We start from the raw sequence: 25680 nt of genomic DNA on the forward strand, positions 1-25680 counted from the left end.
ACAATCAATTAAGTTTTTGGTAAGAACCAAATAAACTGCTGCAACCTATGGGACTTCAGATACTTTCCTTTAGAATAATTTGTGTACTTGTGAATTACATTTTACTTGACAGGTTAGCATCATATATTTACTTTATGTATACCTACCACAGAATTGACGAATAAAATTGAAACAGCCTTAGCCGTGCTTACGGTGTCTATATAACTTTTCCATCCCAATAAATTTGTAACGGAAGTATGTGATCGTAGATAAAGACTTTTATTTATAAAACAAATAGAACGACGTTACTGCAATGGTCATCAAACCATGGTACGTGCAACTTGGAAAAAAATAAAATAAACCGCATACGCATCAAATGACTTCAGCCATAATATATTGGTTTTATTAGTATACCTAATAAAAAAATCTTCATTGGGAAGCATTACCATGATTCATCGCTTATAATACATTCCGTGACTTTAGTATTACATAAATTGTAAGATTTTGTTTACGTCTTTTTTTTAACAATTCAAAAATTAAAAATACGAATTTAATAATGTTATTTAATTTTATTTAACGACATAATTGAAACATGTGTAAAGGTATAAATTTCACACAACAGAAATACAACTTGATAAATCTCCGCCTTATAGGGGGATATTTCGCGTTGTAATATAACGCGTTATGGAATATTTCCCACACAACCTTTTTCATACATTCATACGTGGCTAACACTGAAAATGTTTAGAACTGGCCAGTTAAAACATTGCTAGTGGAAACTTTTTTTAAATTTCTTTTTTAGAACTCTTTGGTGACCAAATTTAGTATTTTGCATTCATTTGTATTTGTGAATTGGCGGCAAATCTAATACTCTTGTTACACGTGAAACGAACCTAATGGGGTTTCTAAACGGGCCATGTTTTGCTGCAATTGATGGCTGCACTATTGGCAACTAATTGCCCGGCTATCACAAAAATGTTTTAATGCAGGCCAATGATGGCCGAGCCATCATTGCCTTGTGTTACAATATGTCTGCAAAAGTATGGCCCATGATGCAGACTCCTAAACGGGCCACACATACCGGCAACAATGGCTGACGAAATCACACTTGTCGCAGCAGCTTATATTGTTTAAAAAAGAACAGATTGTGGATTCGACCTTACTTAATTAGGCGTGATACTGTAGACAATTTGAGTCTAGAAATAATAAGCCTTGATAAAAATTATTCAAGAACTTTACTAGGATTTCAAAAGGCGACTTTGACTTTCTCTTAAACAAAATTGAACCAAAAATAAAAAGAAATGATACATACATGAGAACAGAGCGCTTCTCTAGTTTCCATTAAAAAAATATAAGTAATCTATATTTTTAACAATTTAATCTATATGTTGTCTTTTTAATGGTGCTACCAGGGTTCAAGGCAGATGTGTTGCCTGTGATGCAGTGGCTTTGAATTTTGGGGAAACCTCTATTGGTTTTAAATAATGCATTTAGTATTGTTGCGCCTTATTGTAAGATAGAATCTTATGATAAAAATGTTTTTTTGTTTGATAGCATGTAGTCGTGTTTAAGTCCGATTACATTTGAGTTTTCAATGTTACCCTAAGAGTTAAAATAATAGACCCACTCTTGAAAAAAGTATATATTTAATTAATCAAATTTTTTCCAAGCTTTACATTCGTCATTATTAAAAGCTACAAAAACTAAGCATGAGTATTTCATATAGAAAACGTGTAATACGGGGAGCCACGAACATTAAATTATCCTATTTTAAATCAAGGCATCAAAACCATGGTAGCAGGAAGCTTTCTTTTTACAAATATGTATTAAGGAATATAATCCTGGAGTTCATTCTAATAAAATAATTTGATATAGTTCATAATCGACTAGATTTCAAAATCATCAAGCTTTCACGTGAATTTTGTACTTGATATCGCGCATTATAAGCGACGTGATTCCTAGCATCAAAACATATTGCTTATGATCTAAATTAATGAGTCTTGAAACATTGAATCAAGGTTCGGCAGTGCTAAATAGTTTAATAAAAAGTCTAGTCATACATACAAAACCCGGAACTGCTACTTAAATATGAAAACATTAGAAAGAAGATATAATTATAATCCTTACAAAGTTTCAGTACTTAGTGACTTTTAAAAAATAACTGAAGTACTTTATAAATATTAATTTAGTTCTTATAAAAAGAACTACAATCACAGTCACATGCCAATTTAAAACCCGTCCTGTGCTAAAAGCTTCTAATTTCCCGCTCATTTTTGCATTTCAAAATGGCGGCTCTCAAGCACCATTAGTATCCCGAAAGATCAGCAAACGTTTGGTCCACTTCTTCTGCAATCGCCTTATATTTACTTCTTTCTTCGATTACTTCGTCTGTGGGCGTTATTAGTTAGCACTGTTAGTATGTTAAAAACATAAATTATACGATATATTAGTTATGTGAGGAGTATTAGTGAAGTAATAATATATTTTTATTTTGTTCAGTTCACTGGATGTTATCATATGGATTACTGAACTTAAACATACATGTTATGTAAACATGTCTGTCTGCTGAACACAAAATAATTTATCTATCTAAAATGTAATAATTACAAAAATGCAACTACATATTTAATGAAAATTTAAGCAAAAGCATCATGCATGTCTATTGCCTAGCAATTTTTATCGGGTATATCAGATTAGAAATAAAACAATTTGAATAAATAATAATATATTTATTATTCATAGTTGAAAAATAAATACCACCATAAATCTATGGATTGTAATACTTTAACGTATAAATTAATATAAAATAAATCTATACATAGCAAGCGGGCGGTCGCATGCCCCATATTGACCGACAGAAAGTGGAACGTAGTCACCCTCTATTCCTTAAGGATAAGCTCCACGAAGGCCGTGTCCAGATCGTCACCGATGTCCTTGTACTTCTCTTTCTCAGCCACGAGCTCGTCTAAATATTATCAACAGCATTAAAACACCAACCTAACAACAACGCTAACAATCTACTCTCTAGTTACAATTGAATCCTTTCGACAATTTTTAACTCCTGGAAGTCAAGTTTGGCAATTAGTTCAGCGAGATATACATAAGCAAGAGAAAAAAGTATGCTTACATGTCGTCCTTGTTATAGAAGCCATGCGTTTCGACTCGTATCGTCTTTAATCCATGCGTAGGGTATCGAATTTATAAGAGTGTGTGAGTGAAATGTTTTACTGGCTTAAATTTAAATGCACATGAAAAGCGGAAAGTTAGCGTCGGTCAGTGGTAGCAGGGGCAGCGGTCGCAGGCGCGCCAGGTGGCCGCCGGCAGCCCGAGCTCCAGGCAGGCCAGCTCCAGTTCCACTCCCATGTCGGACATCACCTCCTTGCTCGTGATTAAGTCGTCTGCGAATACCGACCGCCGTCAAACGCGTTTTCACATATGCCATACCACACGCATGCTTAGATCAAAGGTAGGTACTATTCCATCAGCTATTTATTTAAATTTTTGATACAAGATAGAGATTATTCGGCGGGAGTTTCGGCGGGAGCTTCTGCGGGGGCTTCTGCGGGAGCTTCTGCAGGGGTTTCAGCCGGCGCAGGCTCGGCCGGAGCCGGTTCGGCCGGAGCCGGTTCGGCGGGGGCGGGTTCGGCGGGGGCCGGTTCCGCTGGTGGCGGCGTGGGCTCCTTGGGCGGTGGCGTGGCAGCTTTGGGCGGCGGAGTGGGCTCCTTCGGTGGAGGAGTAGGCTCCTTGGGCTGGGGCTGGTGGGCCCATTGCGGAGGCTTCTTGAGTCGCTCCTCCTTGGCCCTCGCGATCCTCTCCATCTGACTCTGTGTCATTTCGACCCCGGGGATCAGTTCGACGGCAGTGTCGTCGATATCGTTGCCGATGTCATTGAACTGCTCCTTGGCGTTGATCAGGTCATCTGCGGCAGTCGGACGCGGTGAGCTCGCGTGTCGCGTGACTTTCATGCGTAAGCGACGTCATGCCGACTGTGGGGTCTTCGGCGCCGTGTCCGCACCGCACGGCATATGCAACCATGCTACCGGGAAGGGGCCAACGCATGTCTCATGCTCTCTGTACTAAACGCGCGGTGTCTCTTTGCCGACGATTTCTTTTGGTTTCTAAGGACATGCGTTAACACTGTCTGGAGTTCGTTATGGGACGCTCACTCTTTTCATGCCCCGTGCTCCACATTTAGAAGATTGACGATGACAAAAATTCATCGGAATTTCGAAAATGATTAAGATTTATTGACAAATGAAACGAAAACAAATTATATTAACATAAAATGACCTTATAGCTGATGGAACTGAATAAAAATTAGTGGAAAAGGACGTTAGGTGACATGTTAGAAAAAAACAAATTAAAAATAATAATATAATATATTTATAAACACTTGTGTTAGAATACTCATAAACTCATTTACTTCTCACATAGGTACTTAATATCTATGAATTCATAAATTGTAAAAAAATTTAGGACGTAAACCCGTCACTTGATCGTTAAATGTTAATTTGCTTTAAATCAAAAATTCATAGTTTAACGCCCGGTGCGCTAGTGACGTACTCGCTTACGGATTGCCAGCTCGAAACTAATCTTAAGAAAGGCTCATTTATCAGTCAAGCAATAAATAAGAACGAATGAAATATGACACAAGAAAAATCACTTGAGACTATTCATCGTCAAGCAGTTCAAACACTTGTTTCCATCACTCATTAAATAAAACATCTAATCTCTGCTATTTATGTAAAGTTATCGTAATGTGTTCTGAGCCAACCTCGATGTTATATTTTAAGGGGAATGTTAATACAAAAATCGCGTGCAATAAAGTTCATTGTGCACATTTAGACGTATATTGGTCCACAAAATGGAATGTCGTTTAACTTAAAAATACAAAAGCTGTCTCGTCGCGTACAACACCTAAAAATAACCTTTCAGATTTAATATATGAACGACTAAGAATCGAGGATGCATCTACAATAATAATAGTGTACGTAAATTGCACATGGCAGTGGTGTCGTAGCGAACACTCGATCATAAAGTAAAAGCGGCTGGCAATTAATCTACTTCTATTAACAGCTAGTCACCCGCCCGTCTCGCTCGTAGTATCTCCAAATACAACAAAAACCTTAAGCAAAGGCAATAAATAAGAAAATTAATTTACAAGATTTCCCGCCCAAGAAACAAAAAATTTTTGACAACGTCAACTTGACAAATGACAGAGGTGAGTGACACGAAAGCTATTTATGGATATCGATAGCGAGCCGGGCGGGTAATGCGAGGCGTTCACATATTCTGGATATCGTGGAGCGTGGCCTCCATTTCCTCCTGCAGGAGTTTGCTCTTTTCGCGCTCGGAGACCAGATCGTCTGCAATACCCCATGTGGACACGGTGAGACACACAAAACATTAGTCACTCGATAAAACCATATGCAACAATCCGGTATTCCTTTGGTCGATTGCATATGATTTAATCGAGGCAGGCAAAAATCAACATTAAAACATCCATGCAAAAAAAAAATGGGAAACTAAACAAAAATCGAGCAACTAGTTGGAACAACATTTAAACTCCATGCTTACGCAATAAAAAGAAAATATAGCGATTTCGAAAAGACGATGGTGCAAAAATTTAAAGTCATCTGATCTGCGACCATCACCTTTCCTTAATAATAAAGTTACTATGAAAATTAAAAGTAAGCTAAATCGTAGCGAAATGAGAGAGAAATAAGCTTTCAAATCTAATGTACTAATGTAGCTTTAACAGCTCGATTGATGGCTGATATGATTTAAAGCTTTGGTTATTTTTCAAACGATTGTTATAACTTGACTTCAGAGATAATAAATTTTTCACTTAACCAACTGCTGTAATCGTCTCTACTTATCTGTGAACCTTCAAAACTAACAAATTATATTTAATCTTCTTCACATTACTAATTGATCCACAGGTAATATTAAAAAATAAATATGTTTCATTGAAATGTATATTACCTTCGAGCCTGTCGACCTCCTTTTGTAGTTTTTGGACAGAGCGCTCAGCAAATTCAGCGCGAGCTTCAGCCTGGAAACATTGTAAACGACGCGATGTTAAAATCTAGACTTTTGAGTAAATAGCCTTTTTTCTGCATTTTGTAGCCATATAACTTATTTGACTTTTAAAACATTTTAAATCAAAAACCAATTTTGGACTCCCAACTCTCAAGAACGTACAAATTCAAACAGAAAAAAGACTATTTTATAGATTTCACGGTAACCCCATGCAAATATTATTTCTTTATTTTTTTTTTATTTAAAGCATCTAATTTTTATTTTTAAATATAACGAAACAAAACATTTACAAAAAAAAAACAATAAATTCAAACAAATTCTTTTTTACAATAAGCTACACTAACACCATGCAAAATACCTTCACCAAGAGCAGTTATGCGCTGTGCTGTCGCTACGTAATACAAATTTACATATAATATACCATTACCCCCTATTATGAACAAATTGAAATGATAATGATAATGTTAGGGACATGATGAGTAGGTGTACTTTGGCCTCGTTATATAAGTACACTATGTACTGCAGATAGTTTGGATTATTATAATTAGATTTTCTAAACGTCTGCACTTTATTTTTAACATTTACTAAGTGATATTTAATTAATTATTTATTATAAAGTCGAAGACAGAGCAATCAAGGAATCTTGTCATGTATGATATGTCAATTGTCAATAATAGTGATGTGACCAAAGTGCCCCACTTATCGAGCAACTTACTTGCGTCAATTTCTGCGAGAGGCTGTGGATCTTATCCTCGACGTGGTCACGTGACGCCATCGCCTAGCCACATACGACTCATTGCATTATATACTCACAGCAAGCATGCTAGCGCCCGTGTTGTGATTGCCCAATTCGTAACATCCAAACTATGCATCATCCCCTTACAATTACAAAATAATACGAAATCTATATACTAAAGAACTGAGAGTAGCAGTAATAGGAACGAAATAGCACAATCACAACATAAGCGGGTAGGGTACATAGATAAAGAAATAAATACACAGTAGATAGAACGAGAGAATACATGGACGAAGCACCAACCGTTCAGCCACTGGATTCACGAGCCTACACCCTCAGTAATAGCCACAATAAACAAGTTTCAAAAGTGATACGGAACACGAATTTCACGGTTGACTAAAATTATGTAAAGTAGAATCGAATGCGTGTCAGCACGCGTCACACGCCTTCGAAAGTTAAAGTGGCTATTACGACAAACACAAAATAGCGATGAGCATGAACCGATTCTACAACCGTAACCAGAACTATCTACGTCCTCGGTCGCCGGTTACCTCTTTGAGCGACGCGTCCAACAATTTCACCTGAGACTCGAACGTTTCTTCCCTTTGCGTCGCCTGTATTAGTTAACGATATAAAAACTCCATGCAGTATCACAGTAAACAATGATACCAAATTAGAAATTAAAAAAAAATTAAACGACATTCTGTTACGTACACAACAACTAAAATCGGAAAGGGTTTATCTCACTACACACGATTGATTTACCATTGATATAGTTTTGAATGGTGAAAATGTCAATTGTCATACGAGACCAAAGGTCACATTTGTATGGTAAATCATTCGTAATGCTACACTAAATGTGCGGCATGATGCAGTTAGGCAAGCGAAAACACTCGCAAAGAATCATTCCACATCACACCTCCTTTAGGCGGGTGGTGAGGGTTTTGATTTGGTTTTTGTACTCCTCCTCACGTTGGTTTGCCTGTATGGAATTTACATTATTACTTTCATATAAATATCAGTACGGTTCGTACACATCTTATTGGTTGGTGCTTAATTATTTCTCAATAGCTGGGTAGTTCTAGCTTAAACTAGCTTATCTATGATGAAGAGACACATACCTTCTCCTCAGAGACCTCAAGTGACTTCAGGTTGTTACCGACAACGCGAAGTTCCTCCTCAAGCTCGACGATTTTGCTGAAAATTAGGTGAACTAGTCAATTTCTTTGAATAAAAAGTTTTCTAAACTTGACAAATTAATTTCAAATAAAAAAAATCTATAGTGACCAGTAAAACTTTACTACTTTATTTTGAGACTGTTAACATTATTTCTATATCATATATCACTGAGCTACAGATATCATATTTTTGCTTAATCTCTAAATATCTTTTAACGATAACAATTGAACTAAATACTTAACAATTATAAAAGGGTCACGCGTTTAGTAATAAAAGCGCGATGTTTGGCAGTTATTAGTTATTATCACTTTCCACATGCTACGGAAACGGTTAACTTTCATCATCGATGTTCTTTTGGTGTATCTTTGATGATGATGATGAAAATGAACCGAAACATATACACCTTTTAAAATCGGAATTTTTATGTCATTTATCAATTATATAGTTACGTAAATGCTATATCTCGATCTCCGATAAAAACGTGTATTTGAGCATTGCACAAAAACATTCCGTTCGCAAGACTTGATGTGTAGGTTCTCGGTTTACATAATTATCTTTTTATAAGTTTTCGAATATATATTAAGTAGCAAAAGACAAAAAAAATCTGCAACTGAATTATTTACGTTAAATGAATATAAGTTTGAAATAAGAACATAATTAAGATCTGCAATAATTTTTTCGAGTTAAGAAACTGTATACTTCGACATAAATATATTGTGTAAATACCTAAATTTTATTCAAGGTTTTTACGAAGCGAGATTTAAATTCCGAATAATTTTACATCACAGTGTAGCCCGAATGTTTTTGTGCAATGCAAGTACCGTTATGTAAGCGTACTTACCATTCACTCTGTTCGGATCGCTCCTCGGCCCTCTCTAGATCCTGCTCCATGAGGACAAGCTTGCGCGCCACCTACCGCCGGCCGAGCGTTAGTACACGCCCACGCACACACACACAACACACACTAACTACAAGTGTTGCCAGATCTTATGTTATACGAATAGGAATAAAAAGGAAATGGGTGAGGGCAAGGGCACTTTGCGTGTGATTATATCCTGGCACACAAATGTGTTAATAATAATTAATGAAATTAATTTCGACCTGGCAACACTGACTACGCTCCGGCACCATTCTCGACTTCGCTGTCACGGTGCAGTGCATCGGTATCGTCTTGCTGATTACATCTATAGCCTTCTAAATGACGGTGCAGGGAAAGTTGGGTCGTAAGGAATTACCTTCTGATGTAGTATTTGTGACAAGGAATAAAAAAATATCGTATTTCTTGGTATAGGGTAAGGCAATAAAGCGGGCAATCGAGAATGGCGCCAGCACTCAATTAAAAATAAAAACGAGGGTTGTCCCATTACATTTAGTTTTAAAAATTTCAAATATTAAAAGAAAATCTATGTGCTATCTAGTGCGTTATCATAATCGTTATGTGATGTGTGCGCTATATGTGCGGCACGCATACGGCCAGTAATTCTGGTGTATTGCGGCGCATATCTGAAAACGAAAATTGCCCTATACCACACATATTTCCTGATAGCCTAACACTTAAACACACATTGAGGACAGAAGTTTAGTTGACACATGGACATGATAGTTACATTACATAAGAAATATCCATGAGATGGGGCAACCCTTGTTTTTTATCTCAAAATGTGATGCTGGCAAACGCATGCGCCTGCCAGCCAACACCATTAAAAAAAACTTAATACTAGACTACAGCATCACTAACCAACGCATTGAATAGTGACAAGGCAGCGTTAATAAAATGATTGATGTAGAATTAAAAAAAAAAAGACTCCGTCAGCTTCTCGTTCACCTAAGAACATGCATGTAAAGTTAGAACCAATGTCGGCGGTTATTGTGCAGATTAATGATGAACAACCATGCAAACGGTGTCAACTAGCAAACTAGCACAGCACAGGACAATACTACATAGCCACTTGCAGTATTGATCCTGCCACTGGGCAACTAAATCAATGGAAACCTACGATTCACCGGTCTCGGCGCGCTCCTCAGCGCGCTCCAAATCAGCCTCAACCATAGCCAGCTTACGAGCGACCTGGACACATCATTCCACATAAGCATTTTCTATTAAATAAATTCCTTGCTATTTTAGGAAAGATCTTGAGCACCCGTCATATATGGCATCACCTTATGTAAGATATATACGAACACGTTCTCCCTTTTAAGGGCAAGAAACGAACGATCACGCACGCCACCGTACCATTTTTGGCGTGACTTTTTAAGACTGCCTTCACCGAGCAGGGTCAAGTCAGGGGAAGTAGGGCAATTACAACCATCTGTTGTGACACATGTTGCTAAAATTTGCCGAAGATATAATGTCAAAAGTATACATGAATTTATCATTTCAGGACAACTTGTTACATACAAATGTAAATGTCATTAGACGAATCATGCTGCAACTCCTTTACTAGAGTTTCACAAAGGGAAATTAATAAAAATCAATTATTAGAAAACTTCACTTAAAACAAATTAGTTTAGGGGATTGTTAAAAGGTAGTACTAAATCTCTATTGGGATAAAGGGAGAATTGACACAACACATATGTTAAGTATTAAAAATCACACGCAACGTCGATAACACAGATTGTTATTGCTCATTTCTTGTAGGAAAGCTCTGATATCACAGCTTCCAAAAATATAACAAGCAAACCAAACCAAACAACACGAAAAAACAAAGACCTCATCGTATTTCTTGTCAGCTTCCTCAGCAAGGAATCTGGCTTCTTTCAGCTGGTTCTCCAAGGCGTCCATACGTTCTTCATCAGCCAATGACCTGTTCTCCAGAACCTTGCGGGCACTGTCGTCGATAACAGATAACTTCAGTATAGTAGATAGAGAAAAAGAAAGGAAACCCAATAGTTAGAAGACATGCAGACGAACACACGAGAAAAAACGTACAAAGCCTTAAAACTGTGGAGAAAATACATTAGAACCATGACAAATGGTTGAAACTAAACAGACTGAAACAACACGTTTCAGTTTGTTCCATGCACTTATTACTAAATCTTAATAATATTGATAACGATAAGATTTTTCGTGCCCAGAAACAGTTCGCCCTTCGTCGTAGGGTTTGTGTTTCTGTCACTGTTACCATACGCATATTAATATGTGAAAACAGAAACGATTGAATCGTTCGACACAAATCGAGCGTAACGAAAGTGACGTGATTAAACCTGTGACAATACAGCGTGTAATAAAAATCGATAAATTCAGAATTAACTAATATTTACATAACATTACTTATAAGCCACTGCTTCTTTTGTATGAATGCGCACACAAACTATAATCTTAATAAAATTAACGATTTTCATTACACTGTAGACTGTATAGTTATATACGTATGTTAACAGGAAAGCAAAAACATCATTATCAAGCGTTCACCTCTTCGTATTTCTTGTCGGACTCTTCCGCTATGAGTTTCGCCTGGGATAGCTGTGCTTCTAAGATGGCGACGCGGTCATCCTCCATGTTCGTTCGGTTCTCCAACGCCTTGCGTATTCTGATTAGTGCGGTCAAACACATGCGTGTTAAAACATCGATAAAACTTAACAACACTAGTTTTAACAAAAAACGGAAACACGATTTTTTACATACATAAATAGTAATTTTATGAAATGTATGTAGAGATTCGTGTATATTCCCTATTAATACATAGGTTTGTAGGAAATATTATAAAGGGTTGGCTTAAACTCTTATTTCTTTGACAGAAGTAAATCAGGTAATATGGTGGTTAGAATAACAAAGAGAAACATGCACACAATAATTATAAACAAAATTATAGAATTTTAAACAGTTTTTGGAATTACTTCAAATATTCGACGCGTGGCCTATATATTATATTAATAATGAAAATAAAAATACACTCAAAAATAATAATAATTAATCGTTTAAAATTTAAAATTTAAAATGTACTAACTTGCAAGCATAATTTTTACTGAAATCAATAACTATCTAGGTAGTTTTAATATCATTAGTAAACCACTTAATGGCTTTGTAGTTCTTAGGTTTCTATTCAAGATTACAGAGCTATGAACATCTATAAAATTTAAAGTGGTAATAATAACTACACAGACTAAGGCAATTCCAATAAACAAAACATATTCTAGAAAAATATTAAAATTTGAAAATTCAATTTTGGAATAACATCGAACTGACCGTTCAGACTCATCGGCGGCTTGGCTGGCCTCAGCGAGCTTAGCTGTGGCTGTTGCGAGTCTCTCCTCAGACCTCTCAAGGTCTTCCTCCAACAATTGGATACGACGGTTGAGTGCAGCCACTTCGGATTCGGCCTGAAATTTTATTTACAATTAATCTAAAGAAAATATTTATAACGGTGTAATAAGGTACTTAAATTGCTTCATTACCAAAGCCCTTTATAGTTTATATTAAGAACAAGATACTAATAATACGTAATTCTAATAATACCGTAGTATTTCACTTACATATATATACATGCAAGATATGTCATAGAAAATTAATGTTCAAAGGGAACGTAAAGTAATACTATACAGTAGAAGTAGAAAATAAATCATCTATTACAAAAGAAATAGTGAAAGCGTATTAATTTTATATTAATCATTATAATTAATTTTACCGCTACAAGTATAAACCTTCAAATGGTGTCATTAACCCTTAATCTTACTAATTGTCGATGCCATAACTACCGTTAAACGTCAATTGCAGTCAAAACTATATTAATTCATTCTTCCTTCCTCTTGGGAGGGATAAATTACAGTAAGGGTCTGTTTCACAACGTATGGATAAAGTACCAAATAGCTATTCAACACATAAATTATTCGGAAGATAAAAGTTCCGAATAAGAAACTTGGCGTTTCATGACGAATAGCGCTATCTGACAGACGTGAAACGCAACAATAGTGTTTATCCTACCAATAAGTAATAAATAGCTTATTTGGAACTTATCCAGACATTGTGAAACAGACCCTAAATCTGCTTACGTAATACTTGAACGACCCCTTGTGCCTAACAATTACCCATACCCATAGCTCCCAAAAATGGTTACTAACATGGTAACGTACTCAGGTTTTACGGCAACTAACATTGTTAACATACGTGTTAAGAATTAATGGTCAATTTAAATATTTCGCTGGCTATTTATATTCAGTGAGCTGCACATGTCAATGACGTCACGCGTCCTTGTTGTCAGGACGCCCAAGCGAGTCCCAGTTTCTCCTTTTATCCTGTGTCGTCACTAATGCGAGTTAATAACTTGCAATACGTCCTCTAATTATGAAAATATTATACAATAACTAACCAGTCTTAGTGAGATAGCGACGCAGTTATTGTTGACAACTTTAATGTATTTAGAGACACTGTTCGCAGCGCCAAAAACACAAGTACGCAAAAAATTTCAGCCCCAACAAGTGGCTTCAATATCACAATCCCATTGATTAAGGTGATAATTTAGTTATTCATAGATCTTTTTGCGACCTTGAACCGACGATTTGTTTATTTTCCGTCTTTGGCAAACGAAAATCTTAACCTTGTGAGTCAACAACCTTTGGTGTAAAAATATCTTCTAATTTGTAACATGATATGATTATAATATGGCTTCTATAAGCAACACTTGACTGCTCTGTTTAATTCTCTAAAGGAGGGTCCATATTTTTTATGGGATCTATTTGGGCGTGATCGTATCCATTGACAATTGACATAATACAATGGTAATTGTAATACAAAACAGTCACGCATTGGGAATGGTAAAATTCCCTGTTTGTAATGCTAGACAATGACTGCACCGTTATTTTACTGTATAGTTAAGATATTTTTCAACTACAAAGGTTAAAAGCATTGGAAAGGCTTTACGGCTTAAGAGATTAGTACCATCCGGTTTCATTTAAAATGCTGGGTAACTCGTATTAACAAAACGTCACAAATACATATCAAAACTGGTAATAACCTAATAAAATTCTGGCAAAATTTAGTTTTACAAACTATTTTGTACTTTTAGTTATATGCAAATCGGCGTCTAATTCAAAAAATGCGATAGAGTTGTTCGAAATTTGAAAAAAAAGGCAAGGACAAATTATATCCTTGTACAGAAAAATATCTTTAATAGAAACATCTTATCGATACTGTTAAATATATATAATTTGATACATGAAAACTGCGATAAGACACGCGAAGCTACCAAATACAGTACATGAACACGAGTGTGGGCAGGTACAATTAGTTTTATTCCGCACAAGATAACGGAATCAGATGTTTTAGAAAAATAATATGGGAAAGTTCAGACTTAAAAACATTGTAGTAGAGGAGACGAATAAATTACGTCATGTCGATAAATACGGACACGCCTTTCGAGCGCCGGCGCGGTCCTTCGGAGGATGTCGGAACCTTAGCGAACATGAGGAATGTATCAAAAGGATCACAGTACAGACCGGCTCCACATCATGTGTTTGAAGTCTGGTACACGACCTCAGTCGCGACCAAACCTGTTAGCAACAAAATCTGGCACACCGTGCACCGTTAAATGCGATATGAATTTCTTAAAAGGTTTAAATAACAGAAACTGAATCTCGCTGCACCACTATTTTTTATGCAACACTATAGAGAACGAATAAAAGAATAATAATGGTATGTTACAAAAAACATAAATCCGCCATCTCATTCCTATGGTTCCAACGGAGTCATAATAGAAAGAGAGGTGAATATGCGTACGTCGCCGGCACACCTAAGTATGGCCGGACATTACTCACTATAGGTAGATAGTATTATAACTTTACGGAGACTGATAACTCATGTACATTTGAACATTCTTAACACAACGTTCACAAACTTAGATCGCTATTACACACATCACATGACACATATAAAATACGTTATCTTACTTCTTCTCTTCGCATTATTTCCACTTGTAATCGTTTGTGGTATTCCTCACACTCGTCCTTATATTTTTCCATTTCCTCTTTTGTTTGACGCATTTTCTTCTTTAACACGTCGAGAATCGTACCTTGCTGCATATTTGTCGTCATTTTTATTCACTTTTGTCGTAAACCAATTTATATTTCAAAATCTACAAACAAGAGACACCTTCGCCCTTGTCGCGAAAATGCCAACTGACTGACTGGGTCGTTCGTTATTGCTCCGTATCGCAGAGATACGAATGAATACAGCCGGCGAATAAAATGGCCGCTGCCAATGTACACTCGCTTTATCACTTGTTCATTAAAGATCAACGCTTCGTGCAATAAGTAATTATTAATGTAATGGCTAAAAACAATGATGTTTAATTAATGTTATATAATTAAATAACGATGCCACTAGTCAACACATAATCTGAATGAGAAGTGAAGACTGACAGCAAGCCACAATCCACATACATAAACGGTAAACGTCACAATCGAACGCGCCGTCGGAACACACTAACTCCACCTGCTGTGAGTTTTTAAAGCTACATCCTGTAGGGTCAAATTGAACCTTTTAAAATTCATATTATACTTAAAACGGGATGGTCGCAATGGTTCAATAATTAAATACAATATAAATCGCGGAAGTAAGCACTATCAGAATATAACAGCGGTCATTCTATCATTATCACACAAAAATCGTGTGAATCATAGTAATGTTGCCAGCTTTAGATATCGTAATAGGGGTTTTTATATATCGCAGGGGGTATTTTAATTACATAAATAAACATATTATTTGAATATAGCAACTCGGTTTTTTTTTAGTTTAAAATCAATTTTAACGCCATCTAGTTGAGTAATGTAAACATGCAACTTGTTTCTTACGTCTTTAGTACGACATTTTGTCGATAAAATAAAAATATGTTAACACTTCAATAGTAAGTCGCATACACATACAAATGAAAGTGACATTTAGATTTTCTACTTGAATTGAGTTATATGTAATGAATAGAAGATGAATGTTATAGTTATATGCATTCCAACTTTGGTATTACATATAAGGAAGGGTTAACCATGGATTATAAAATCATGTTTTTATGGAGTAAATAAACATTGAAAATGAAGCGTATCTTAAGTTACACTTAATTTTCAAAACTGAAATCTTAGATGATATGTACCTAACACTATAGTATATAAAAACAAAATAATCTTCGTCTGAAAATAATGATAGAATATAAAAATATATAAAACATTACTGATTAACATAACATGTAACTAACTAAATTCTAAATCTACTGAATCATTTTCTTTAATTATATGATCAATGCACTATTAGCGAGTAACATAAGGTAAATAGCCATCATTAATTAATTAAATGTTTTGAAAACAGATACTATTTCAATGATAATCTGAGAAAACAAAGAATTTGTACTTTAAAAATTATTCTTAATATTTGCTGTGTTAAAATACCAAATCTGTACTTATAAATTAATATTTTATTTATATTTTTTATTTTGTTATTAATGTTATCAGATAAAAATTGTAAAATTATAGTAATTAAAACTTACTAGTCACACACCTCATAGTATATCTACTATGTGTGTATGGGTACATAAAATTATAAATATATATGCTTAGTTTTCAGTTGATTTCAAATTTTGATACTCAGGTCTGTTTAGTTGGGTGTATGTATTAAGAATCTATCCAGTTCTTTAAAAAAATTATAATCTTGATATCATCAAAATAATAATAATAATAATATCATTAAAATTGTAAAATCTGTATGTAGTATTTCCTGTCTAGCTACCTTATTATAATTTGAAATTTATGTTTGCAACCATTGCAGTTAGCAATTAGCTGACATAACATTAATCATACATAACCAAATAGTTGTAGAATGAAAAAAGAATAATATGTAAAATTGCAAGACCTGAAGTTTCATTTGTTTAATCATTTAATTTCAAACAGAGTTTTTGTAAATAATAACTTATATATCAAGCATTCAATTGAAGAGAACTAATTATATTTATGTTTAAATCTTATTCATCCTTATCAGTATTCAAACCAAGAACACATTTGAGATGGTTTTATCTATCTGATAAGCATAGCCTTTAAAAGATACCATCACGTTCATATATTAAAGTCACGTTTAATATCTCTATAGTAAAACAAATTAAATTATTTGCGTTGTTAACTAGCAATAATTTTTATTTAATTATACTTTTTTCAGGGCGACATCTAGCGCAAGAATGAACAACTACAAGCGTAAACAAGAATCGAGTGAAATGTCAAATTGCTCAGCTGATCGCAATTCTCCCGCTGCTCACAGCAGCCGTAATATTCTCTGACGAAATGCGATTAAAAATAGTTTATTCACATTTAGCCCACGCCTGGCTGCTTCATAGTTTAAACAAATGTACAATAAAATAAGATATTACCCTTTTTAATGCCGTATTCTTTATATTCTGCAACTCATTCTTGATAATGGAAAATTTCATTATTGTGTCAGATGAGAAAATAGAACTACCAAATGCGAGACCGGGATAATCTGCACATCTTCTATTTCTACGATTTTCTCTAGCTGCCAACACTTCAGTACATTCACTAGGGCATCTAAGTTTAGCAAGTTCTGCTGTCTCAGGATCATCATCCGAAATGATATCGGAGACTAGAGGCACCATCTCCGCGCCATCACCCGATGACCTTTCTTCTTTAAAAGAGAAATCATCATCGGAGAGTTCAATTGTGTCCGACTCTAGAATATTTGTGTCAAAGCTAATATCATCATCGATATTAGAGTCGTCGCCTGTATTTCGATTTGAAAGTGCATCGTCACTATTTGTCCTTGTCATTTCTTGAGATTCACTAACACTATTGACACAAGACACAACATCGTCTGTTTCGGTTTCTAAGGTCACTTCTTTGGACGGAGTTTTGTTTACGGTTGGCCCGGGGGCGGGAAGGCGGTCGCCTCTCAACCGCGGGTGGTGTTGATGCCCCCTGCGCCGCACGGGGGTGCGCCCGTGGGCGTGGGGCGCGGACGCGGACATCACTGCACACCGCGCACTCCGACCGGCCGCGCAGTGCGCGCCGCCATATTGACTGAATGTTCAATATGTTCAACAACAAAATACCTACGTGGCGCTGCCGTCGCCTTTCATCAACTTTTGTATTATCTGTCAATTGTCATTTGTCAAATTTAATTCTGCTTTACCGGCAGTTATAATGGCGGTCCATTTAAATTTGTTTTCCGGTAGAAGTTTGCGAATATGGTACTTTTCCTCACATAACAATTAACTTACTTTACGAGAGAACCGTGGGGTGATTGGATTATTTTTGTGAACAGCAATTAAGAGTTTTTTTAGTTTGCATAAATCACCACGCCACTTTTCTCTCCGCACAAACAAGCTGTATTAGAAATATTATATATCTACTTAAACAAAGTAACCTTTAAAATATTATGTGCATTGCAATTTATCATAATTATAAAGCTATGGAATGATCATAATATACATGGTTTTAAAAATAATTACTAATTGATTAGGTATTCGAAGAATGTGTTTAAACTGGCACGCGTCTAATTTTACCGAAACACCGGGCACCGGGGCCATATTAGGTGCGGGACGCCAAAAATAACCGCCTGGTGCGCACGAGACGTTTAACATAAACTGAGGTTGTTTATGTTAAGTAAATACAAACGTATTTTTTCAAATAAACAAAGACTCTATTATGCTCTAATATTTTTTCTTGAATTTATGAAACTTTAAACCGAATGAAATTCTAAAGTTATCACTTGAGAAATAGTGAGATTTTAGTTTATAATCTTACAAAAAAATGTGTGTAGCTTAACTTCTCGAGTGTCATTTAAGGAAATATTTCAAGGTTTTGACTCATTAAACGATAGATAGAATTCATTTACACAGTCACTTAACCATGAAAACAATAGCAAAAACGATTAGAAAATATGTAATTAGTTTCCAAGTTACTAATTTACATATGATAGTGTATGTATTTTAATAATAAGCCGAAGTATTGAGGTCGCGCTAACCTAACCTATATTTCGATACGTTTGTTCAAAACCTTAAAAGAATTTTACTTTAAATATTAGGCGATCTTAAATATTAAATCTCTGTTTAAAAACATTTAAGTTCTTATGACACCATCACCAAAATTATGTATACCAATAATTCGGTATTATTTGGTATAATCAAGTACGTTGACTCACGTTAATTCAAACCTGCGATGTTCGAACCTCTCTTATATTACCGAGTTATCAAGAGTTCCCTACAAAATCTTTTAATTTTTCGAACTAAATCAATACATTTTTATGCACTTGGTATTTCAAACGAAAAAATCATTGCTTTATAACAAAACCACACGTTAATTTGAACTCGTCCGCGTCTAATATTCGACGATTTAAAGTTGCAAAGAGAAAGAGAAGGAAAGATTGCGATTTAAGCTTATATCAATGTAGGTACACGAGCCTTTGATTTTTTTTATCTAGTTGAGAACGATACATCAGAACCCTTAGCAGAGGTGTCAGTTAAGGAAGCGAGAACCTCATTCGATACCTTACAAAGGTTCTGTCTAGAAAACGAAAGTGATGAAAAATCATGAGATGCACTTTTTGTCTTAAAAACGGTATTGAGCAGTCTAAGCAGCAGCAATTTACTTTGAAGTAAACAGAGTTCTTTTGAAAGATTAATTTAATCATATTATGAATACATGTATTTACAGGAATGTTGTGTTCTATAATAGCAGTTAATAATTAAATTGATAACACTTAATAATTCAAAGATTCATTTATTTTCTCACACACAACCAGTTGATATTCAAACATTTAAAGTGTTTGAATATCGTAATATATGAATCGTAATTTAACGTTATATTCGTAATATTTTCAATGTCCCTCGAGTTTCGAATTTACAAGAGTCGACGTAGATACAATTTCAGTAAACATTTTAGATGGAAGTATTAAACCATTTGTAATAAATATAGACGTAAAGCGACTAGAGTGGTTTATATAAACAGTATTTGGTTTTGAATTAATAAATGCAGAGTAATTTGTGTACTTTAAAAAATAAACAAAATTTTCCAACGTTCCTAGATTCTTATTGCTTTGGTCTTTCAAACCGAAACATTTTTATTATTCATTCAGTGAACTCAAACCCAGTTACCAAACTCACTTAAAACAAACTGAATGTCCAATTAGCCGTTAAATATAAAAAGTATATAGAACAAATATTTTTACCAATTTCTTTTCGTTAATGATATAAAAATACGTATTAAAATAATACTTACGGTCTGTAATGCCTTCTCCTTCTCCTCAAGTTTGCCGTTGACCTGCATGAGGGCCTCCTGTGTCTGGTCGAGCTCATTCTCGATCGTCTGGATCTTCTTCTGGAGCTGTCTGGCCTCTTCCTCTGCCTGTATATGTACAAATGTTTTAATATTTTGGTCAACTCTCTCAACTCATTTTTATTTTTCAGTATGAGCCCTGAATTAAAAAATAATTGTTATTATTTTTGTTACAATAAAAAGATTTTTTTTAAAGACAACATGGGTTCTTATTTATAGGCCTTTGAAAAGACAATTCATTTTATTCTATTTTCTCCAAATATTAAAAATGAAAAGGGTTTTAATGAAACGCATAAAGGGCATCGTACCAGGAACGCATAAGTTACAAAGATGTCTAGATATCAGTGCATTGGACGTGCATGGACGTCCTTGGCCCGCTACTAGCACATAGCACTGCGGTCAAGACCCTATACTACATTTTATTAGTCCTTTTAGAAAGGAAATTTGATCCTTTTATTGATGCCGATCATTGCGGTTAATTTGTATGATTTTTTAAGACTTTTGCTTTTAAGTAATTAGGTTTTTTTGGTCTATGACAAAAATATATGTGGCATAAGGATTAAAAAGGTTATTTATATTGCTAATGGAAAACAACTAGGTACAAGTAGGTAATCTATACTTAATCTTACAAACAGGAAAGATTTGTATGTAAGTATGTTTGTTTTGGCTCAAAAGTTTTGGACCGATTTTAAAAATTCTTTCACTATTTGTATGCTCCATTGTCACTGATTAATATGGGCTATTTTAATTGTAAGAAAAATAATAAGGATTCCTACTAAAACAATAATAATTTCATCATATATAAACAATATATACCATAATGTTACATAAAGTCTTAAAAAATGCCATATAAGATATCTTTCATCGCATTTTATTAAATAAAGCTCATCGAGACGTCATCTCAATGAAAAACTAATTTTTTGTTTCTTTCATTTTACGTCTGCCATAAGTACAAAGTTTAACATGGTGTTACAGGTATAAAACCAAGGTCACAGAATAGTAACTTATTATTCCTAGCTTAGTCTATGTCTCTATGTATGTCTATGGTACTAAACAGTACCTTCTCAGCACGAAGGTTGGCATCCTTGGCCTCCTGCTCGCACATGGCCGCGCGGTCAAGTGCGTTGTCCTTCTCCAGCTTCATCGCCTGCATCTTCTTTTTGATCGCGTCCATTTTGGCGGGGTTTTTGTTAGTTCTCTCCTAGACGAAAAGCTGTAAACAATTTAAGAAATAAATAATCTACTTTTAATATTTATAGGATAGTGGAACATATCTTTCAGTACATGTTTAATTATATATTCAGTATGAAATAAAAGATTTACTTTAGTAGATTTTCGGGGATTTTATAGTAATACAATTAAATGTCGTCTCGTAACCTCATATAATAGGTACATCTATGGTACACCGTACAATGCTATCATTGTTATTATACATTTTTAAACTGTCCCTAATTAAACAAAACAATAACGCCTCCTGATATAACGCTATTGTGTGTAATATAACCAAATTGGACAAGAAAGTATTAAAGATTGTTAATTTTGCAATTCTATCGAGATGAACCTCTTTCGTAATGGGTTCTAAGAAGTAGTGGCCGGTGTAACGTAAATGGTGTAATTATTGTGGACGCTACCTGATTGAAGAAACACCTAGATTTTTGAAATATCTACTTGGCCTATTCCGTAAGCATGAAAAAACCTTGTTGAACCTTACTAAATGTACCGTTGAAATACAGCTAATCTAAACGAAGTTGTTAACTGTACTGTAAGAGCTCTTAAGGTAAGAGTGACAAAAAAGTGCAGACTGAGTCGCTCGTAAATTTAATTAGCATTTTGCTAAATATTGTTTCCCCACGAGATTATGGAATTTTCTAGAGAAAAGACAAGCCTAAGACTCTAAGGTATGTCGGTCTATAGACAAAAAACATTTTTTTATTACCCTTTGTCCTAACCAAAACATCCGAAACATTCTGTACTGATTCAAAACACCTAACACAATAATTATTGACTTCCAGGCTGCATTTATTCACTCATTTCGGTTGCATGGAAGTTGGAACAGTTCAATGATCTGAATGCACCAAGAATAAAACAAGGGATTTCAAAGGAATCTTATTCTGGTAAGACGGGACTTATTTTCATGCTCACTCGATAGTATTCAATGCTTATGATAAGAAAAACGATATTGTATAAAATCTTTTTATTCCTGTGTACGTATGTCTGAAGATGCATAAAAGTCTCCAGGTGTACTAAAATATAATTTGAAACTAATCAATATATGTACCTGAGAAAAGCTTAGGCTTCAATGATTTTAATTCGAATCAATTTAAATATATCAAAGTGTATCACTTTTATAATCATTTAGCTAAGTAAACATTGAATATTCATATTATCCTGTATTTGAATAAAACAATTGAATAAACATTAAACGTAAAACTCGCGGACGAAGGCTCTGTCGTGGATGAATCAAAGGGAAAATATTTCTTTGTGAGTCACTTAATGCAAAAATGTGGATGCTGCGACCAACGGGATTTTATATATTTATTCTTTATATCGATGACGAATTACAAAACTTTACGATTAAACTTTAGGTTACGACAAACGCTAAGAATAAACAATCGTGGGGTGACGCCCAAAAACAGGAGCCCATGGACACCCATTTTTAGTGAGTGCGTTGCCAGCCTTTGAGAGAGAAATACACAATGTTTTATATCCTTTAAAGGACTTTTGTCTTAAACCAAAGATAGTGTAGAAATTGCTTTATAAGCAGACAGCTTTATAGCTTAATGCGTCGTATCGTATCACTAACGCCTGAACACAATAATTAATCAACGTTCTGAAATTGTTTTCAATCTGTCGATCGATCTCCTACCAGCATCCCCTTAACCAAACCCTACGAAGACAATCTATTCTTGGCGACGGATAGAATCTTTTCGCTCTTTGTTGTTCCATTTTACCGAGTTTATATATAATTTTATATATTTGATAATTATTATAAGTAAATAAAACCGTACAATTAATATTAAAATATACATTTCTTTGTTTAAAACATATCAAATAGCTTTTTAATTATTTTAAAAACTGGTGTAAGTTAAAATCTTAAGATTATTCTTGTAATTTAGATTAATCGTAAGGATATTGCCACAGTTAAACTGCCATTTTCATACAAAGGTCTATCCACATACAATGACCTACCATGGATAAATTGTATCGACAGATGGCTATTACAATCCGTCGATTGGTTAATGGCACACTTTCATAAATATTTAGATTAAGAATCTATCTCAGTAAGCAAACATGGATTGAAATAGTTTATTGGGTTTGGGCGTAAGAGTGTCTGGCCTGTTTAGTTGTTTCGGATTGTAAGGCATAGAAAGTAAGATGTGTAAATGTAAATTTTAGAAACGTATTCAATAAGTTTAGATTTGAACCTGGAAAAAATTCGTCGTTTTCATTTGATTTAAGAAATACCTTGAATATTTTAAATTTACGTCTTAGTCACAATTTGAGGTCAAAAGTCAAATGTTACAAAATTCAATGTCATAATGACACTATTTGATTTTGTATATCTAATACGGAGAAAATCTCGCAAAAATTTAAATACATAGGTACCTTTAACTCTTTATTTATAAACGTTATTTAAATGAAACCTTTAATGGTTTGTCTCACCATTATTCATGACTTTTAAAATAAATAAATGCGGTAAAATATTCTTCAACTAAAGATGGTTTTTAGTACATTTATGAGACGGGCTGTTCATGTCTATTGTCTATTGTTTTAACAAACAGACCTCAAACTTATGTAAAATATATTTCCGGTTTCAGATAGAGTAATCATTCTAAGCATATTCAATTTATATTTTACTTGCAACATTATTTATCAGGTGCTAAAGCGCAAAGATACAGCACATCGGTAATGTGGGTAACTGATATTCTAACAATAGATGCATTCCAATTTAATCTCTTCGTGCGGTATTATTGAGTTATTTACTTTATATAAATTTCGTATGACCTATTTTTTTTAAACGGCATTGAATTTAATTGTTCAAAAGTAAAGTGCGTGTCCAATAAAGTGAATTTCAGAACGACGTACAATAAATAAACGTATATGGCTATCAGAATGCTCAAGGGCATTAAAATAAATTTCAACATTCGTAAATGTTAAACATAATTATTATTTGTACATGAATTTCCAGTTATTATCCGTGACGTTAATCATTACTAATAACTTTTTTATTTATCATCACGTCCTTGTGTCACGTCCTTAATCATTAAGTAATAAGAATTGGTTTGGAAGTATTTATATATTGTTATTTAAAACAAAGAAAAAACTCGTAGTTTATTTCATTTAACAAATGTAAATTCCCGGAATTTCCATGCCTATTTTTATTTTCGGAGGCGCCGGAAAAGTTTTCATATTATCATCAGCTACTAGAAATATTCTGTGGCAATACACAGGCGCACAGTCGCCCCCGCTTCCCGCGCTCGCACGGCATTGGTCAATATTTGGCTAATTGCCAAAACCGCGGGAAACGTCAGACGATCATGGATTCCTATTGGTCATAGCATGTGAAATTTAGCACCGAGGTATACCGCGATATTTAAAAATAGAATTTCAGGCATGTTACAAAATAATATAGACAAAAATATTGTGACTCTAAGCTTGATCTAGATCAATTAAATTAATGTTTAATAAATTAAAACAACTTAGTTGGATCAATCAACTCTTTACAAGTTGTATACCTACTTCAATTATTGTTATCAACTTAATTTTAGATTTCTTACGAAAGAAATAGGTACTTCGTTAAAGTTTGCACAAAATATTATTGATAATAACGAATAATTTTTATAAATGGTTCTGGCTTGAACACTTGACAATCTCACTGTCACTTACCGTACCACTTAAATTAAAAAAAAAACACAAATTCACTATGGCACTACACAGGCTACTTACATGTCGAGTCGACGCGTGCTGTGGTGCGACTGGCCTGCGAAGCTGCGTCTCGCCCGGTGTCGCCTTACCGCCACGAAAGGAGATGACAACCCCGCCCCGAGAATACAGCGAGGCTTATTTCATTACTTTTTCAAAAAATTATTGCTTCTGATATGGAATACAAGGATTCAATTAATAATTACAACACATGTGAACATTTAACTTAAAAACGTAGTATTTTTTCGTTCGTAAGAGCTTATAAATTAAATAGATTAATTTTCGAAACTTATGTGATTATTTCTACATACATGTCTAGCAAAGAGCAAACCCTACTCGTTGATAAACAAGACAAAAGCACACATTTTATTGTCATTTGAGCAGCATCATTACATAGATTTTTAACATTAATTAATAACATCTTTAGAAAAGATTATGTGATAATTTATATCTTTATATAATAGTCGTTTTCGTATATAAATTAATGAAAAATTTATTATTTGTGAATCTTTTTATTACTCTAGGATCTACTATTTTGGTTTTAAACTTTATCGTGTATTGTT

The 25680-nt window shown here is 34.5% G+C and overlaps 1 protein-coding gene across 33 annotated transcripts; it reads right to left on the reverse strand.

The window, feature by feature from the left end:
• Positions 1-2188: 2188 nt before the first annotated feature.
• LOC111003170 (tropomyosin-2) lies at positions 2189-25269 on the reverse strand. Of its 33 annotated transcripts, none has more exons than XM_045628288.1 (10): positions 25142-25269; positions 21255-21407; positions 20138-20263; positions 12123-12256; positions 11349-11466; positions 8778-8848; positions 7879-7954; positions 7309-7371; positions 5965-6034; positions 2229-2367 (listed from the first exon to the last, which is right to left on the reverse strand). In XM_045628288.1, exons 2-10 carry the CDS (start codon positions 21366-21368, stop codon positions 2285-2287), a joined length of 855 nt encoding a protein of 284 aa, XP_045484244.1. In that variant the 5' UTR covers positions 21369-21407; positions 25142-25269; the 3' UTR covers positions 2229-2284. The 33 variants fall into 33 exon arrangements, with proteins under 33 accessions (XP_045484247.1, XP_045484246.1, XP_045484241.1 ...); XM_045628286.1 differs by lacking the exons at positions 7309-7371; positions 8778-8848; positions 11349-11466 and adding exons at positions 7677-7739; positions 9934-10004; positions 10647-10764 and having other exon boundaries at positions 2270-2367; positions 25142-25268; XM_022273552.2 differs by lacking the exons at positions 2229-2367; positions 7309-7371 and adding exons at positions 2694-2944; positions 7677-7739.
• Positions 25270-25680: the final 411 nt, after the last annotated feature.

The sequence above is a fragment of the Pieris rapae genome, chromosome 5 (genome assembly GCF_905147795.1).
Source record: "Pieris rapae chromosome 5, ilPieRapa1.1, whole genome shotgun sequence".
NCBI classification, from domain to species: Eukaryota; Metazoa; Arthropoda; class Insecta; order Lepidoptera; family Pieridae; genus Pieris; species Pieris rapae.

Bases quoted from the DNA above. Each gene is read 5' to 3' on its own strand.
- LOC111003170 (XM_045628277.1), bottom strand. From the start codon at position 17,886: ATGTCCGCGTCCGCGCCCCACGCCCACGGGCGCACCCCCGTGCGGCGC. The intron at 11,467-12,122 runs GTCAGTTCGATG...CGCACTAATCAG, and splicing joins GCCGCCGATGAGTCTGAACG to AATACGCAAGGCGTTGGAGA. The intron at 7,955-8,777 runs GTAAGTACGCTT...CCTAATTTTCAG, and splicing joins CGATCCGAACAGAGTGAATG to CAAAATCGTCGAGCTTGAGG.